We start from the raw sequence: 18,251 nt of genomic DNA, 5'->3' as shown, positions 1-18,251 counted from the left end.
TAATTCTGATATTGATGTTTCTTGCATGTCATTTCTATAGCAAGATGGAAGGTCCCTAAGGTATATTATCTACTTCAAACTGCTTTCTGCATAACAAAAGAGGATTTCCACACACAGTGCAACCTCGACATAGAAGGCAAGGACCCAAGGCTCTTAAGGGATTCAGATGTCTCTGAATCTGATTGGTTGTCTCAGTATTCAAGCACACGAGGGAGATAGGTGCATATCGGATTAAGTGCAGTAGTATTCGAGTTCGAGGATGTTTTGATATTTTACAACAAGGTATACCAGAAGCGCCCTACAAACATGGAATTTAACATCACATTTGCTAGAGCATATGTGTTGCAATTTAGTCCAAGTGTTGTCAGAGCAGGAAAGGCAATGTATTTTGCTTGGGCTGTTGTTGCCAAAGATCACAACAATGATCTTCAGAAAGGCGGCTACATTGACAGCCATTTCCTCCGCCGTTGGAAGGTAAACAATGGTGGCGTGGACAGTGCTAGAGGACAACAAAGGGGCACAACTCCAAATTGAAGAAACTCTTAACTCAAGAGCAGCAGCAAGCAGTAGCTTAAGTTTCCCGCATGCAGATTATATGTCTAAGGCCTTGAAGAGATGAAAGCATTAATTGAAGATGTAGAAATAAGAATGAGAGAGGCCAAGCATGCATATGCAATTTGTGAGAAGAAATTGGAGGCTGCAAAAGTTCAAAAATTGAGTGAGGAGAAATTTGCCAAATCCCTCAAGCTGTTAAAAGAACAAATGGAAACAACACAATCAAAGTTGGCTTCCTTGTCTGATGAAGACTCCATCACCAAGAACCACACTTAGTGAGTAGCTAGCAACACAGGAGTCGATGTTGCAGGTTTTGGAGGAGGATCAACAGACTTTATGGACCTATCTGTGATTAAGGTGAATTTATTAGTTTTTCTATTTTTATATTGATTGTACGTGTGTACATTTTGATTAACTGCCTTATGTGTGTTTTCTAATGGATATTGATTAACTGCAGGAGGTTGATATGGAGCTATAGGCTGATGTAATCAAGGAGCTAGAAATGCAGCATGCTTTGCTTGTAGAGATGCTTAGTAGAGTCGAAGGGGGCCAGCAAGTGTGCCTCTTCCCACCTTCACCTTCTATGGTCTCCCACACCATAGATAACCTTATTGTAGTAGGAAAGTGTGCTAGGTGTGGGTAGGGTTTTAACGTCGATGAAACCTTGATGTTGGTGGTACTGCCATGCAAGCACACATATTACTCAATGTGCTTTGCATCATTATGCACTCTTAGGGATCGATGTATATTTCCCTAAGAGTGCATCATTATGCACTCTTAGGGATCGATGTATATTTCCCTACTGTACTATGGTGATTCCGTGGTTTGGAGAGCAGGTAAAGACCTTTTGTTTCATTTTTACATGTATATAATTTGTCACCAATATGCTAGTTAACACTCACATGTATGCTAGTTGATAGGATCCAGTATACTAGTTAACAGCAGTCACACTAACATGCTAGTCAACAGTCACCTATGTTAGTTATCAACAGTCACCTATATGCTAGTTTATAGTCCCCAGTATGCTAGTTAACACTTACCAGTATGCTAGTTAATAGTGTCAAGTATGCTTGTTAACAGTCACCTGTTAACAAGCATGATAGTTAACAATGCCCAGTATGCTTATTAATAGTCACCTATTAACAAACATAATAGTTAACAGTGCCCAATATGCTAGTTTATAGTCCCCACTATGCTATTTTATAGTCCCCAGTATGCTAGTTAACACTTATCAGTATGCTAGTTAACAATGCCCACTATGCTTGTTAACAGTCACCTATTAACAAGCATGATAGTTAACAGTGCCCAGTATGCTAGTCAACACTCCCTAGTATGCTTGTTAACAGTTTCCAATATATTAGTTAATAATCACCTGTTCACTAGCATGCTAGCCAATAACCACCCATGTTAGCTAGCACTTAAATATGTTTAGTTAACAGTCACATGTTCATTAGCATGTTAGTCAACAGTCAGCTACGTTAGTTAGCACTTAAGTATGTTTTGTTAACAATCACATGTTCACTAGTATGCTATTTAATACTACCAATTTGCTAGTTAACAATCCCCAGTATGCAAGTTAATGTTAGCTCTCAGCTATACGGGTTAGCAATGACCAAATATGCTAGTTACCACTTCTTACCTATGTTAGGTCTCAACAATGTTAGTTAGTAGTGACTAGATATGACAAATAGCACTTTTGAACTATGCTAGCACTTTTCAACAATGTTAGTTTAGTAGTGACTAGATATGACAAATAGCACTTTTGAACTATGCTAGCACTTTTCAACCATGTTAGTTATCAACTATGTTAGTAAGCAGTGACCAAGAATGATAGTTAGGAATTCTCAACAATGTTAGTTAGCACTTCTTAAACGTGTTAGTTCTCACGTGTTAGCACTTTTTAACCATGTTAGTTATCAACTATGTTAGTAAGCAGTGACCAAGTATGATAGTTAGGAATTCTCAACAATGTTAGTTAGCACTTCTTAAACGTGTTAGTTCTCACGTGTTTGTTAGAAATGACCAAGTATGCTAGCTAGCACTTGTGAACATTGCTAGGTCTCAACTGTACTAATTAGCTTTGACTAGGTCTGCTAGTTAGCACTCATATGTAGATAGCACCAATACGCTAGTGCAGTCACCTACTCCCTAGACTCATATGTTAGATAGCAAATGCTTTCCAATTTGTACTTATGTTTTTCAGTTGGTTTGTATATTTTTGTAGCTCTGTTGATATGCAACTCATCAAGACAAACAAATGCCCAAAATATGTTTTCATTTGGGAAAATGGAGAGCAGCGTAACAGTAGGTCATATGCACATGTAGGATAAGGGTGGTGAAGACAACGACTCTTCTGTAGATTTGGCCAATTTGAAGAATGCTACTGATAGTGTCGGTGTTGACATAAACCTTATTTTACGATATGTCAAATTTGGAGCAAAAAGGTGACATATAGGACCTGAATTATAGTGAGACACAAGAGTTGGAGAAGGAAAAGGTACAGGACCTGAATTATAGTGAGACACAAGAGTTGGAGGAGGAAAAGGTACAGGATGAATCAGACCACACGCAAGAGGATGCACTACCGTCTGCCCCATATGAAGAAATTGCTGATGTCTTGAAGGAGTTGGAAAGTCAAGGGTATGATCCAAAGATTGTTAATGTAGGAGATGACTCTCCCTTGGGCCACCTTCTAGGTCAGATTGCAAGGAAGAAGGGTCGCGAGCACATGGTGAGCCGAGTATCTCCTGCAAAAAAATTGAAGGTCATTACAGGTATAAAAAAATCCCAAAAATCAAAATCACCTAGTGTAAAAGTTGGCAAAACTTGTGCATGAAAGAAGCTGTGAGGTCACAAGGCTAGTTCTTTCTTCTGTCCATCCTAGTAGTTGCACACCTCATGGAGGTGGTGTATTTTGTAGTTCTCAATTATATTGGAACTATGTTTTGTAAACCAATGATATAATAAAAAATGTCATTTTTTTAATCCATGAGTTTCAATTTTGTGTATGAGTGCACAGCATGCAGAGAACCGTCCACAGCATGCAATCGCCAGTCTTATGTGTACACCCTTGGATAAAGAGAGCCTAGAAGTGTTTCACATGGTAGCCAAAAAGTAGCTTTAGAGGGATTTTGTAAATTTGTGGCCCAATATGTAATCGATACTTCTTTTCACCTCTTATTGCAGCCTTTTCGAGGGCTTTTGTAAATTTTTGGCCCAATATGTAATCATTACTGGGACGACCTCTTAAGAGGGTGATTGTAATTTTTTGGCCTGATGATAATACAATGAATATACATTCAAAGAATCTGCAGTCTATTAAAGTGTGTATAAACTAACATGTACAGTTTATGAAAAAGTGTTGTTTGTTCAAATGAGTCACTTGTTGATTAGTTACAAAACAGTTACCTCTTCTCTCTATTTAGTCAATATGTTTAGTTAATAGTCACTTGTATGCTAGTTAACAGTTACCAGTGCTAGCTAATAGTCCCTGGTATGCTAGTTAACAGTTACCAGTGCTAGCTAATAGTCACTTGTATGCTAGCTAATTACTACTAGTTAACAATCCTTGGTAAGCTAGTCAATAGTTAGCAGTATGCTAGTTAACAATCCCTAGTATGGTAGTTAACAGTATACCAGTCTTCTTTTCTCTGGAAAAATAAAGAGGCACCTATTCTATTCTCAGTATTTACTAATATGTGTGTTAATAGTCACCACTAGCATGCTGTCAACAGTACCTATGTTAGTTAATAGTATACCAGCCTTTTGTTCTCTGGAAAAACAAAGAGGCACCTATTATATTCTCTCTAGTTAGTTAACAGTCACATGTATGCTAGTTAATAGTTACCAGTATGCTAGTTAACAATCCCCAGTATGCTAGTTAATAGTTACCAATATGTTTGTTAACAGTCACCTTTTCACTAGCATGCTATCAATAGAAGTCACCTATGTTAGTTAGCAGTATACCAGTCTTCTGTTCTCTAGGAAAACAAAGAGGCTAGTTAGTTAACAGTATACCTATATACTAGTTAGTTCCTATGTTAGTTAGTAGTATACCAGTCTTCTGTTCTCTAGGAAAACAAAGAGGCTAGTTAGTTATATAGTATACCTGTATGCTAGTTAGTTCTCTAGCTATGTAGTTATTAGTCACGTGTATGCTAGTTAACAATAGTTACTAGTATGCTAGTTAACTGTCACCTGTATGGTAGTTAGCATTCACTTGTATGCTAGTTAATAGTCACCTATATGCTAGTTAATAGTCACCTATATGCTAGTTATTAGTCACCTGTATGCTAGTTAACAGTCACCTGCATGCTAGTTAGCATTCACTTGTATGCTAGTTAATAGTCACCTATATGCTAGTTAATAGTAACCAGTCTTTTGTCTAGGAAAACAAAGAATGTGCAATATATTAAACTGTGCATTTATTAACACATAGTTTAATCGTAGTTTGTTTAAATAAGGCGGTTTATAAAATGCCATGTATTAAAAACGAGTCACATATCAAATGGCATGCTATTAAAAATTGCCTTATAGGTTTTTGGAGTGATACAGTAAAATTTATTTTTTTGGGGATATGCTCCATGGGTATCTTAATACAACGCACAAGATGTGGTAGTATGTGAACTGGGGGCATATTAGAAAGAAGATTAAAGGAATATGCATCTCTCTTCTTATATTGCAAACCCTTGATGACATATGTTACTTTAGCAATTTTATTCTGCCATTCATCCACATAATTGTCTTCAGCCTCGTCCTTCTCTGCAATACATTTGATAAGGTAAAAGTCAACTGCCTCTGTATTGGTTGTACTACAAAAGTGTCACCAATTTGTAGTGCATTGCTCAACACATCATGATGTCCCTCATATGACACTTCATCATATGTATCTTCGTCATCAGGAAGGGGTTCGGAATCAGGTAAGGGTCGCAAAATATGATAATCCCAGGGGAACATGTGCTTTGTTGACACATCTATTCCAATGACCATGCATACATGCATCACAAAAGCAAGCCAAATATATAGTGGCAAGTCTTGTAGAATCCCGTGGGTTATGAGCACGAATGGCATGCACAAAGCGTGACTTTGGGATAGGTTCACAATTCCATTTTACCTCCCTATTTACATCTCCTACTTTGACCTCTGAAAAAACACGGGCATAGGTTCTCTGTTTTGAAGAATAGCAAGCTTCAGCACCCTCTGATAGGTTGGCCCTATAGTAAGCGACTACATTAGCAGCACACTTTAAGGTAGCACCATCTGGCTTTAATTGTTCATGTGTCAACGTTCTCTTCACCACAGCTCCTGCTCTGTCATGTTCTCCCTTGTCATGTTCTGATGCTGAGAAGAAATGACTCATTTGTATCCTAGTAAAACGTGCATACCTTGCTATAAAATAGAATGGCCTGTGTGCGTTGAACTATGAAGCAGCACCATCAGACCACACCCAATGTGATTTAATTGTTACCCCTTGTTTCTTCAACCATTTAAAGTGCAACATAAAGCAATGTTACACAAATAAGGTGTAATGAGCTCTGTCATCTGAAATGAAGAAGTGGACAGTTTTGATGAGTTCACCTGCCTTCTTGTAGTAAGTTATGTGTACAAGTGTGGTAACTTGTGTCGAATGCCAATGCATAGACTGGATCTCATTGTGTCAAATGCCAAATTCTTCACACCATAGTTTTTGCATTGCCCCATCAAGCACTTTCTGTTATGGAAGGACTCATCTTCTTGCTTCAGGCAGACTATTGACTCCCACAACCATGTGACACCATTGAAGGTATGCGCTATAGATGAGCATGTTTTGTTGGTACCATCTCTAGCACAAATCTCACAACTGCATGGACATCCACACCCATGGAGACCAAACTTCTGAGAGCACATGTGATTGAGTGCATCTTTCAAGAAAGACATCTACACATTGATGACACGGAAGCAGTATAGCTGTATATGCCTTTATAGAGTGTCACACTTCCACACATGCATACAAACACACCCATAACACCAGACCCAAGAGCATAAACAAGCTTTATTTCAAAACAAGTCTTTGTCTCTACAAAGTTGTGGATACCCATTATATCCTCAGAACCGTCCTCACCTAGCACCCATTCACAATCAGCCCATTCTTAACAGTCCACTGCCTCTAATCTCATGGCTAGCATCTTTCTTCCTTGACGTGCATGCTTCTATCCACACCTAGCTCCTTGAACATCAATAGCAACCAAGACACCAATACACTACCATGACCAGATACATCACCAATATCATTTATCTTTGAATTCCCAGACAACACTTCCATACACATAGACTAACAAAGACAAACTAGCAGTTACCACCACTTCAATTCTCGAGACAGGCCAACTTAAAGCTTACATCTCCATGCTTATTGACACCCTTAAAACAACTTCAAACTACAAAATCAATTCAAATTGCTAGAATGAGAGACGGCATAGATTTCCTAATGCCTTTGCCCATATGACTTTGCCACAGAAAATTGTGTATAGCGTTGAGAGCAGAAGGCTCCACAACAGTAAGAGCAGTATTGAAATACTCTCTGAGCTCTATAATCTTCCCTGCCTTCACAGTCCACACATGCACCCAACACTTGCTGCTGTCTCAACAGTCTCGCTTTCCTTCACTGCTTCGCTGCAGATGGCGTTCTCCTTTCTCTACTTGGCTGTGCTTGACACCAGTCTCTCTTTTACTTGGCTTTGCTGCCGTTGACCCTCTCCCCTCGTCGCCACCAACTAGTTGTTCCTTCTCTTTTTCACGTTTCCAGTCGCTGCCACCCCTTGTTCTCTTTGCTTGCTGCAGTCGACCCTCGTCTTCTCTACTGCAGCTACTACGACAGCGTACAAGGCGACACCCCCAGAAACTCTCCTCTCCTGCAGCCCACAGTCGGCCCTTCTTCTCTCTCCTTTGCTGCACTCTGTAGTTCCCCCTGCCTCACACCATTGTTGACGCACGTGCTCTTTACTGTCGACGCCAGCCTCCTCTTTCCTCCACTCTCAGTTGACACTGCCACCTTCTCTACTCAGCTGCCCTCGATACCCGCCTTCTCTTCTGCAGCTACTGCTGCGGACATGGGATCACACCCAACCACTACTGCCAATAGAGGCGGCTCCCCAGCAAGTCGCCAACCCCTGTCTCTCCTTGCAAATACTCAGTCCTCTTTTGTTCTCCCCCACAGCCGGCCTTTTTTTTCTTTTCGCCTGCAGTTGACGTGTTCTGGAAGAACCTGCCACCTGGCCCAGATTGGTATCTTTCCTTTTCATCGAATTCTCCCTACGCCACCTTCCTCCTGACACACACATGTCCATCATCACCTTCCTTTTATGCTTCCTTTTTAATCTTGGATATTCTTCACTCCACACACATTATATTGGCCCCCTAACAACTAATTGCCCCCACGCCCATGCACACGTTCGAATACAACCTACAAGTGCCTTTTTTTTTGGGGGACATGCACACATACAGAGTGACCGAATGGCTGATACCATCTCTAGCAGACCACGCTCCAGACAAGCCTGTGCTTCCAAGATTTGATCATTTTCCCTGCGTATATACACTTCCATCAAAGCTTAAAGCCTGATTGTCGTATCCATGACGCCCACACAGAGTCAATGGGTGCTCCATGACTTTACCACAATACGAAACATCACTCATGTACACATGTACAAGTTGAGTTTAAGGTTTTCTAAAAACTTCACACAACGTGATATTCATAGCAACATGTATATCTGTCCTTCACTTGACGAACAAAGAAAGGAAAAATACGAAACAACTCAACCTACAGATAAAAAACCAAAAAGATACATTACTTAGCATGAAAGATGTGCTACTTGGGTTGAAAGATATGCTAACAGCACAATAGATATGCTACTTAGCAAGAAATATATGCTAACAACATGAAAGATATGGTCCTTAGCGTGAAAGATATGCTAACTAGCACGTATGATATGCTACTTAGTGTGAATACTATGCTACTTAGCATGACCTGAAGTATGATATGCTACTTAGCATACACGATATGCTACTTAGCATGACTTGAAGTAGGAAAGATATGCTAACTAATATGCAAGATATGCTAATTAGCATGAAAGATATGTTACTCAGAGTGAAAAATATGCTAATTAGCATGTATGATATGCTAATTATCATGAAAGATATGCTACTTAACATGAAAGATATGCTACTTAGCGTGAAAGACATGCTAACTAGCATGCGCGATATGCTACTTAGCATGACTTGAAGCAGGAAAGATATGCTAACTAATATGCAAGATATGCTAATTAGCATAAAAGATATGTTAGAGTGAAAAATATGCTAACTAGCATGTATGATATACTGCTTAGCATGACTTGACGCAGGAAAGATATGTTAACTAACATGCAAGATATGCTAATTAGCATGAAAGATATGTTACTTGAGTGAAAAATATGCTAACTAGCATGTATGATATTCTACTTATCATGAAAGATATACTACTTAGCATGACTTGAAACTAGCAAGATCAAATAGATGTGCTACTTAGCAAGAAATATATGCTAACTAACATGCAAGATATGCTACTTATAGCATGAGAACTTTTTATGCCAGTTAGTTAGCATCATTTAGGCTAATCAGTATATGATGAATGTGCTAATTAGGCAAAGAATGTGCCTATAAAATGAATTAGTAAGTTGGTTAACACTTGAAACTAGAACAATTAAACATAATATACCTGCGGCTCATTGAGTAGATGGACTGGGTGTTTGATGTAACTTTTCTTTTCTAATCTTTTTCTATAAACATCCTTCTTATTGTTGGGAGAAACAGGTGACTCAGATTCTCAAAATGAGTAAACTAGTTTTTTTTAATTCTTCAGTTATGGTACTACCACGTTGATGCTTCCAACATGGAACCAATGAGAATAACCCATTACCATCTTTTGAAGTGGCTTGGACACGAGACCTTGCCTTGTACAAGGATGGCTTGGAAACCTGCAAAACCCTTGCACCTTAGCAATGGGCATATCTTCAGTTGAGTTCATTAGCATGGTCAAAGTACTTTTCTTTAAGAACAACTCTTCTTTGTTTGTTGGCTGCTTAACAATCGCCAATGTGTTGCGCACATTGGCTACTAGATCCGCTTGCACTTGCAGCTCCTCTCTAGATGATTGATCTCGTAATCCTAGCACTGCAGGGTGTTGTAGAATTCGATTGAAGATTTCACACTTTAGTTTCTTTTCCATGCTTTGGGTCCTGTCATTAAAGAACTTTATTGTCTCAAAGATGATTTGCTGCTTTATTGATTCATCAATCTCCATCAAGTTAGTCTCGCTCTTGCGCTTGCTTTGTTCCCTCTATTCTCTCTTCTTTTTGGCCTCATACTCCGTGATGATGGCACGTGATTCAAGTTGTTTCTCCCAAAGGGCATGATTGGTTGAATCTTCATGTCTTTAAAATCCTACAATTAGTGAAAGTGAGCTTTACAATCTAGTCAAGTGACTTGGTAACAATACAAAAATGTAGCATGTACCATCTTCTTCCATGAACATTGCAATCATAATACAAAAATTTACCTTCTTCCATCACTATTGGGAATGCACCTCTGTTGTCCTCAACAATCAGCCCTGTAATCTTGCCTCTACTAATGTCCACGTTTGGGGAGAGAGAGAGAGAGAGAGAGAGAGAGAGAGAGAGAGAGAGAGAGAGAGAGAGAGAGAGAGAGAGAGAGAGACGAAAGTGAGAGGAAGAATGAAACAAGGCGTTCTGAGTGTGTGTGTCCACCAAAATATTTGTGTGTATCAACAAATCAACCCTTCCATCACTACTTCTTCCATTCACTATTGAGAATGCACCTTTGTTGTCCTCAACAATTAGCCTTGTAATCTTGCATGTAATGTCCACGTTTTGGAGAGAGAGAGAGAGAGAGAGAGAGAGAGAGAGAGAGAGAGAGAGAGAGAGAGAGGACTTTCTTGCAGGTGTTTGTTAGAGAGAGGGAGAGTGGGAGGGAAGACATGGGAGTAGGTGTTGAGGGTTATTTTTTAAATTGTATTAAAAAACATCTCGTTAAAAAAAAACTCTTTTTCAAAAGACACCTGGTTAAATAAATAGAAAGACAAATACCATATGCTAGCAAGCAATGTCCATGGATATGTTATTTAGTAAACGTTAACATGCTTACACCCACTACATTAGCGCATATGGGCAATATGGTAAGCCCATATGTGCTACATTAGCATATGTCGGCTTACCATAAAGCCCACATGAGCTACATTAGCACATATGGGCTTACCCTAAGCCTATATACGCTAATGTAGCGCATGTGGGCCATTTGGAGAGCAAAATCGCTCTCTATATGGCCTACATGCACTACATTAGTGCATATGAGAAATATGGTAATTTCTATATGCACTGTTACAATAGCACATGTGGGCTTACCATAAAGCGCACATGAGCTACATTAGAACGTATGGGCTTATCGTAAGCCATATATACTAATGTAGCACATTTGGGCCATTTGGAGAGAAAAAATGCTTTCCAAATGTTCTACATGGGCTACATCAGTGTACAAGGGCAATATGGTAAGCCCATATACGCTAATATATCGCATGTGGACCATTTGGAGAGCAAAAACAATATCCAAATGAGGAAGGTGGTTTTGTGGTTTTGGAAAACCCACTAATGGTTTTCCACCTAGTTTTACTCTTTGGACAATAGATTGATGGGGATTGGTTACCCAATGGTAAAAAACAAGCCTTCTTTCAACCATACATAAACATAAATCCATAAACGTGTTCTTCTTCAATTTAAATTCAAAAAAATTACCAAAATCACCTCTGTTTTTGTCTCTTTCACCTCTTTGTCCACAAGTTTTTGATCGCCTTAAAGAAGATTAAATTAAACCAAAGCTCTGATACCATTGTCAGGGGACCCTTTAATCTTCTTGAAGAAATAATTAAAAACTCATAAAATATATCAAAAATTAAAACAAAAACTTGAATTAAATTGAAATAAATTAACATAGCATAACACAAAAGCAAAGGAAGGAAAATAATATCACCGTTAAGACAAGATTGGGTGCAATCTCTCCCCCCATGCCGTCTAGCTCCACTTCTCCACGACATGAGTATTTTGAGAATTTTATTAATAAAAATAGCCCAAAGAGCTAATTATAGATGAGCGTACAAGTTGGGCTTCCTTCTCCCACTTTTGGGATATTGCTTTACACATTTTTAACCATGTAAAATCTCCTAAGGTTTGTACATATAAAAACCTTTGCCCAAATAAAATTGCTAGTGGGTCTTGTTAAATAAAATGACTTTGTGCACATTTACACCTATACATTGATCTTGTGCCCACTTTCACATTTCATTAAGTTGAATCCTGCACAAATTAAATTAAACATATTTTGTATAATTATTAATTCATCACAAATATGATAAAATATATATACTTGTAAATAACAGGAGCCTTGAGATTGTAGCCTTGATTTCCACGGGATGGGACCATGTGGCTACAAATCTATCAATAAAGGGCCTTAAAAAAAACATCATTGTGGAGGTACTTAGCGGTTCTTAGATACTCTTACATGAGGTATCTGGACCATTGCTTGGGTCTCTGTGCAGGGTGGTGGTGCCCTACTTGTATATTTTTGGAAATCAAAACGAGCATTGATAAAAATCAGTGCAGTTCCATTTAGGAGGCTAGATAATAGCTAGAGATGGTCTCACCACGTGATAGTGTGGCGAGACTAAGGTCATAACCCGATGCATGCTTTTTGCTCCCTCTTAGCTTAGATCGAATTTGGACCAGTCTTAATATTACCCTTGTCTTAACTAGAAAATTTGACCAGTCGGTAAATATCATTCCTCACTGTTTGATTGGTGTTTGCATTTTGCTTAAATGTACCTTACTCGTGGTTTCGTGTTGCCTTACAGACCTTCCAAGACCTTTGACATTTCATACATCTAGCAACAACCTCGCTAATCTTCATTGACATATTCCGAGGATGAAATTTGCATCAAGAAGGGGGTCATGTTAACCTTCATCGGACACCCAGTGTCATGTTACCTTCATCGGACATTGTATATTTTACATGTGCGATCACACCGCTTGTCTATGAAAGGCATACCACGAGATTCATAATGGAGATTGTATTCTTAGATTAGATGTTTTCATAAGCTTAGGCGATCGTGGATAGCCATGGACCTATTTTTTAAGTATGGCCACCCAAGGTGTGAAGGCTATGGACCAAGATAAGGGTCATTGTGTATACTCACCATTCATTCTTTTATGCTAATTCAATAGAGTTCTCTTCCTCTCCTCTTCTATGCTATTACTTTCTTGCTTGCCTCTTGCTTGTTTGAGCCCTTGTGTTCTTGTTTGCATGTGTGTGAGCGAGTGAGTGTGTGTGATTGAGTGAGAGAGGAGAGTCGAGCTTCCATTGGAGTGCGGTGGGCGGCGTTGGAGTGGAGCTTGGAGTGTGGCTACGTAGCAACAAGATATCCTACAAGAATCCGAGCACAAGAAAAGTAATAAACAAGGTGAGTGACACATCTTGTTTATGCAATTGTAGGCTAGGTTATGGTAGATTAACCTCTCAATTTGAGCTGTTTTATGCTCCTAAGTGCGGTGAGGCAAGGCCCCACGACATTGGCTAGTTCCTGCACTCTTTTTATGGTGCAAGGGCTTCCCAACTTCCAGCTTGTAATTGTTGTAGTCGTGGTGGGTTCCCATACATTCAAATGTATAATATCCAATGGCCTCTGACATGCTTTTGATGTAGGAAAGCATGTTTGGCCTACTTACAAAGCTGACATATTTTTCATATGGGAGAGTATGTTTGGCCTACTTACCAAGCTGACATGCTTTTCATGCGGGAGAGCATGTTTGGCCTACTTACCGAGCTGGCATGCGTGTGCATACTGTCAACTTTGACAAAAACATGTAACAATATTTTGGGCCTACATAGACTTCAATCACTATATATTCACATGACCAATGTACTTGTGTAGAGGGTATACCTTCTCCATCTAAGAGGATAGCTCCATATGAGAAAATCAGAAGAGCAGCTCAAGGAGGTGATGAGATGAGGGGGCGAGGGCCAAGAGAACTTGCTTTGACACTAATTTTACCTTCTCTACTTTAGAGGATAGATCAATCTAAGATAATCAGAAGAGCAACTCGAGGAGGTGATGATAAGGGGTTGAGGGCCAAGAGAACCTATTCTGATACAAGTTGTTGGAGTGGAGACAAAGGTAGCGAGAGAGAGAGAGAGAGAGAGAGAGAGAGAGAGAGAGAGAGAGAGAGAGAGAGAGAGAGAGAGAGAAGCATAACACTTAAAGTAGATTGATGAGAATGAGTGAAGTACAAGTAAAGTGATATGATAAGTTCACTTATACACAGTCATAAGAGTGTGTACATTCTTACACTCTTAAGAGTGAAGTATAAGTGAAGTGACATGATAAGTTCACTTAGCACTGATAAGAGTGAAGCATAAGTGAAGTGACATGATAAGTTCACTTAACACTCATAAGAGTGTGGGATAAAAGACCTCCTAAGGAGGGAAAACAATATCCCCGTCTATTACTAGTCTATGCCCACACATATTTGCCATATAAATAGTTATAACATAAACATTATTGAGAAAATACTGGAGCAAAGACCTTTTAAGGAGGGAAAAAGTATTGTAGTCCATTATTAACCTACACCCACACATCACTACCACATAAATGGCTATTACATAAAGATAATTGATAAAATACTTCAACTTGAAAATACTTGTTCTAGTGAGTCGTGGTTTTCAAAACTTGAAGTCTTATCTTATACTTATATATAATAAACGAGTAAATTATTTTACAAGAGGTAGTTAGAAGCTTTATAAAATGTTCAGTAGTTTAACATGCCATGGATGTAAAGACTGTCCCCCCACTCACAAAAGTTTGATAGATTAAAATCTGCTAAACTTTCAATGGTTTAAATCAAAGTATTGTAACTTAGGTTTTACGATGAGCAAGGTAAGTAATAAACACTTATAATCTCTTATGAACTTTTTATGTCTGTAAATTTGAAGTTCTTAAGCCTTATATGCACATTGGGCATGCATGTAAATCTTTTAAGCCATGTATTCATGTTGGATATTTTCAGCCTATTAAGAGTAAGAAGCAAATGAATTATTAAAAAAAAAGATTATATCTAGAAGCTCATTAAACATTTTGCAAGGAAAACGCACGCAAAAAATGAAGAAAAAGTGCTAAATCTAGAAGCTATCTTTGATGTGATAATGCCTTGCAAGAGTAACCTTATGATTCATACACTTTTTAGTACTTCGGAAAATAGTGTTTTTCCAACACTTGTCTAGGCCATTTTCCCATGGGGCCATGTCAGCTTGGCTAAATGCATTCATTACATCTTTATTACAACTAGACTCTGTGATTCTCACAAACAATGCTCGATGAAAACTAGCATTTGGTGTTTTTTTTCACCAACTGAATTTGTTAGAATTTGGCTATATTTTAGAGGAAAACAAGCATGTGGTGTTTTTTTTCACCAGTTGAATTTGTTAGAATTTGGCTATATTTTGAAGAAAACTGCTCAACTTTTTACATTTGTAGTTATATATCAAAGGAATTGGGTTGAGCAAAATCGATTACACTGCAACCTTGTGCATTTTCTTCAATCGTGGCATCGTTAGAAAGCTCAATGGTGGGGAGAGCAGTGCTCACATAACCTGATTTGTACTATAATTTTTTCGATTGAAATTTAAAAATCTTGGTTGGAATTTGACATTGTCTTTAATTTTAAGGGATGAAATTTACATGTTTTAGTTATAAATCCCAAAATTAGTGTGGTTTTTAGAGATTTTTAGGTCTAAATCCCAGTTAGATTTTAGCATTGCCTTTAATTTTAAGGGTTGAAAAAAACTTTTGTTTCGAGCACTAGTGGTGGGGAGAGGCTGCATTGAATGGTTTTGGCGTTTGTGTTGGGAAGGTGGAATAATCCATCGGCTCACACAAGCTACCTCCACGGTGTAGTTCATAGGCATCGAACCCGGGCCCCATCATGAGAAAATGTTTTCTCTCTATCAGGTTCATTTTATAGCATCATGTGGTCGTTTGAATGTGCATTATTGCAATTATGTTCCACAAGGGGTTAGCCTTGGAAGTTGGCCCTTGTGTGAAGAGGGACTAAAAACCGTTGGGCTAACGACTTGGATTCAAAAGCCACCGTCAGGCGACCGGTGGTTAGAACGGTGCCGTTACGACAAGCTCATCACCCTTTAAAATGCCCCCGTCCTCCTCCAAGCGACGATCCGTGTACCACTGCGTCACTGCTGCCCTTCTGAAGCTTCAGCTTATCTCTCTGCTTTTCCTTTCACGATGAGAGAGTGTATCTCCATCCACATTGGCCAGGCCGGCATCCAGGTCGGTAATGCTTGCTGGGAGCTTTACTGCCTCGAACACGGGATTCAGGTATAAACTGTTTCTCTCCCCGGCTTGCCAATCTCCATAGCAATTCTCTGCAACAGAAACTAACGTAGCATGCCGTGTTCTATCCATAGAAGCATTGCATTCCTCTAGGAGCTCTGTGTTGCTTGCTTCAGGAACCTCAGAAATCAATCTCTGTGGACTCCCAAATTGTCTACTTCCTTAATCTGGTTTCGTAATCTGCTACAACTTCCCTACTTTGCTACACCTTCAATAATCCAGCAGCACAGAGATTAGGTGAGCTGTAGCAAATTAGGGGAAATTGGCGACTTGTAGCAGATTAGGGACAGCAGTACAGAGATTTGGTGATGACGTTTCCAGAATTGCGCACAGAATCGCTCTGATTTCTAATGGAAGCTTCCTTTTTTCTGCGTGCCCAGCCGGATGGCCAGATGCCGAGTGACAAGACGGTGGGAGGCGGGGACGATGCCTTCAACACGTTCTTCAGCGAGACTGGTGCGGGGAAGCATGTGCCGCGAGCTGTGTTTCTGGATCTGGAGCCGACTGTGATCGACGAGGTGAGGACGGGAACCTACCGCCAGCTCTTCCACCCAGAGCAGCTCATTAGCGGCAAAGAAGACGCTGCGAACAACTTCGCCCGCGGCCACTACACCAGTGAGTGAGTTCATCACGGATTTCTTCTATGCTCCCTTTCTGTACCTTCCTGTGTAATCAAGCTCTACTTGTTTCCCCCCTTTTGCAGTTGGCAAGGAAATCGTTGATCTCTGCCTCGATCGCATCAGGAAGCTTGCAGACAACTGCACTGGCTTGCAGGGGTTTCTCGTCTTCCATGCCGTCGGTGGAGGTACCGGTTCTGGCCTCGGGTCTCTCCTTCTCGAAAGGCTTTCTGTCGATTACGGCAAGAAATCGAAGCTCGGCTTCACAGTGTACCCTTCGCCACAAGTCTCCACCTCCGTCGTTGAGCCCTACAACAGTGTGCTGTCCACCCATTCTCTGCTAGAGCACACGGACGTTGCCGTTCTGCTTGATAACGAGGCGATTTACGACATATGCCGCCGCTCTTTGGATATTGAGCGTCCGACATACACGAATCTCAACAGGCTTGTTTCTCAGGTCACCAATTTCCCTCGAGTTTCCATCAAATTGCAGTTTTTTCTGTTTCCCTCAAGCTTCTTTGATCGTTCGGGCGTTTTTTTCCGATGATGCCCTTCACCGTTTGCATTATTGATTCTCTTTCTAACGGACCTCTTCGTAACGCAGGTCATCTCTTCCCTGACAGCTTCGCTGCGTTTCGACGGCGCTCTGAACGTGGATGTGACTGAGTTTCAGACAAATCTGGTGCCGTATCCGAGGATTCACTTCATGCTCTCTTCCTATGCCCCGGTAATCTCCGCCGAGAAGGCCTATCACGAGCAGCTCTCAGTCGCAGAGATCACGAACAGTGCCTTCGAGCCAGCATCGATGATGGCAAAGTGCGACCCTCGGCACGGGAAGTACATGGCGTGCTGTCTGATGTACAGGGGGGACGTGGTGCCCAAGGATGTGAATGCGGCCGTGGCCACCATCAAGACGAAGAGGACGATACAGTTTGTGGACTGGTGTCCGACGGGGTTCAAGTGTGGCATCAACTACCAACCCCCCACTGTGGTACCGGGCGGAGACCTGGCCAAGGTGCAGAGGGCTGTGTGCATGATCTCCAACTCCACAAGCGTGGCCGAGGTCTTCTCCCGGATTGACCACAAGTTCGACCTTATGTACGCCAAGCGCGCCTTCGTGCACTGGTACGTGGGCGAAGGGATGGAAGAGGGAGAGTTCTCTGAGGCCCGCGAGGACCTAGCCGCTCTCGAGAAGGATTACGAGGAAGTGGGCGCCGAGTCTGCAGAAGGCGATGATGGCGATGAAGGCGAGGAGTATTAATTGATGACTGCACACCAAGAACCAGTCTCCATGTACATACGTGCTAATGCTCAAGGTTGCCCCTTGTTTTTTTCCAATACTTCCATGAAATGTTATATGAGTTGCCTTTTCTTACCGCCTAGCAAGATCCCTATTCACCTTGTTTTATATTGCGCTATACTAAGTTTAATTTGCTCTACACGAAGTTTAATATTGCTACAAACAAACATGAAGAGTGTCTCTGATGTGTCTTGTGTAGTCTTGTAGTCTTGGGTAGGGGTGGGGATGTGTGTAAGTTGAAAATCATATGTCAAGAACAACATGTTAAACCCATTTTATGGTTAACAAGGTTGCCACACCCAAT

General features: G+C 40.4%; 1 protein-coding gene across 2 annotated transcripts; it reads left to right on the top strand.

Annotated features, from left to right (window-relative positions):
- Positions 1-15,726: 15,726 nt before the first annotated feature.
- On the top strand, positions 15,727-18,029 carry LOC147614470 (tubulin alpha-1 chain). Of its 2 annotated transcripts, XM_086780467.1 has the most exons (5): positions 15,868-16,015; positions 16,105-16,267; positions 16,411-16,645; positions 16,734-17,104; positions 17,252-18,029. In XM_086780467.1, the coding sequence occupies exons 3-5, from the start codon at positions 16,423-16,425 to the stop codon at positions 17,906-17,908; spliced, it is 1,251 nt and encodes a 416-aa protein (XP_086636593.1). In that variant the 5' UTR covers positions 15,868-16,015; positions 16,105-16,267; positions 16,411-16,422; the 3' UTR covers positions 17,909-18,029. The 2 variants fall into 2 exon arrangements, with proteins under 2 accessions (XP_086636592.1, XP_086636593.1); XM_086780466.1 differs by lacking the exon at positions 16,105-16,267 and having other exon boundaries at positions 15,727-16,015.
- The last annotated feature ends 222 nt before the right edge of the window (positions 18,030-18,251 follow it).

The sequence above is a fragment of the Cibotium barometz genome, chromosome 42, assembly GCF_041138505.1.
Source record: "Cibotium barometz isolate CiBa-2024 chromosome 42, ASM4113850v1, whole genome shotgun sequence".
Lineage (NCBI taxonomy): Eukaryota > Viridiplantae > Streptophyta > Polypodiopsida > Cyatheales > Cibotiaceae > Cibotium > Cibotium barometz.
This window is presented reverse-complemented; position numbering and strand designations above follow the sequence as displayed.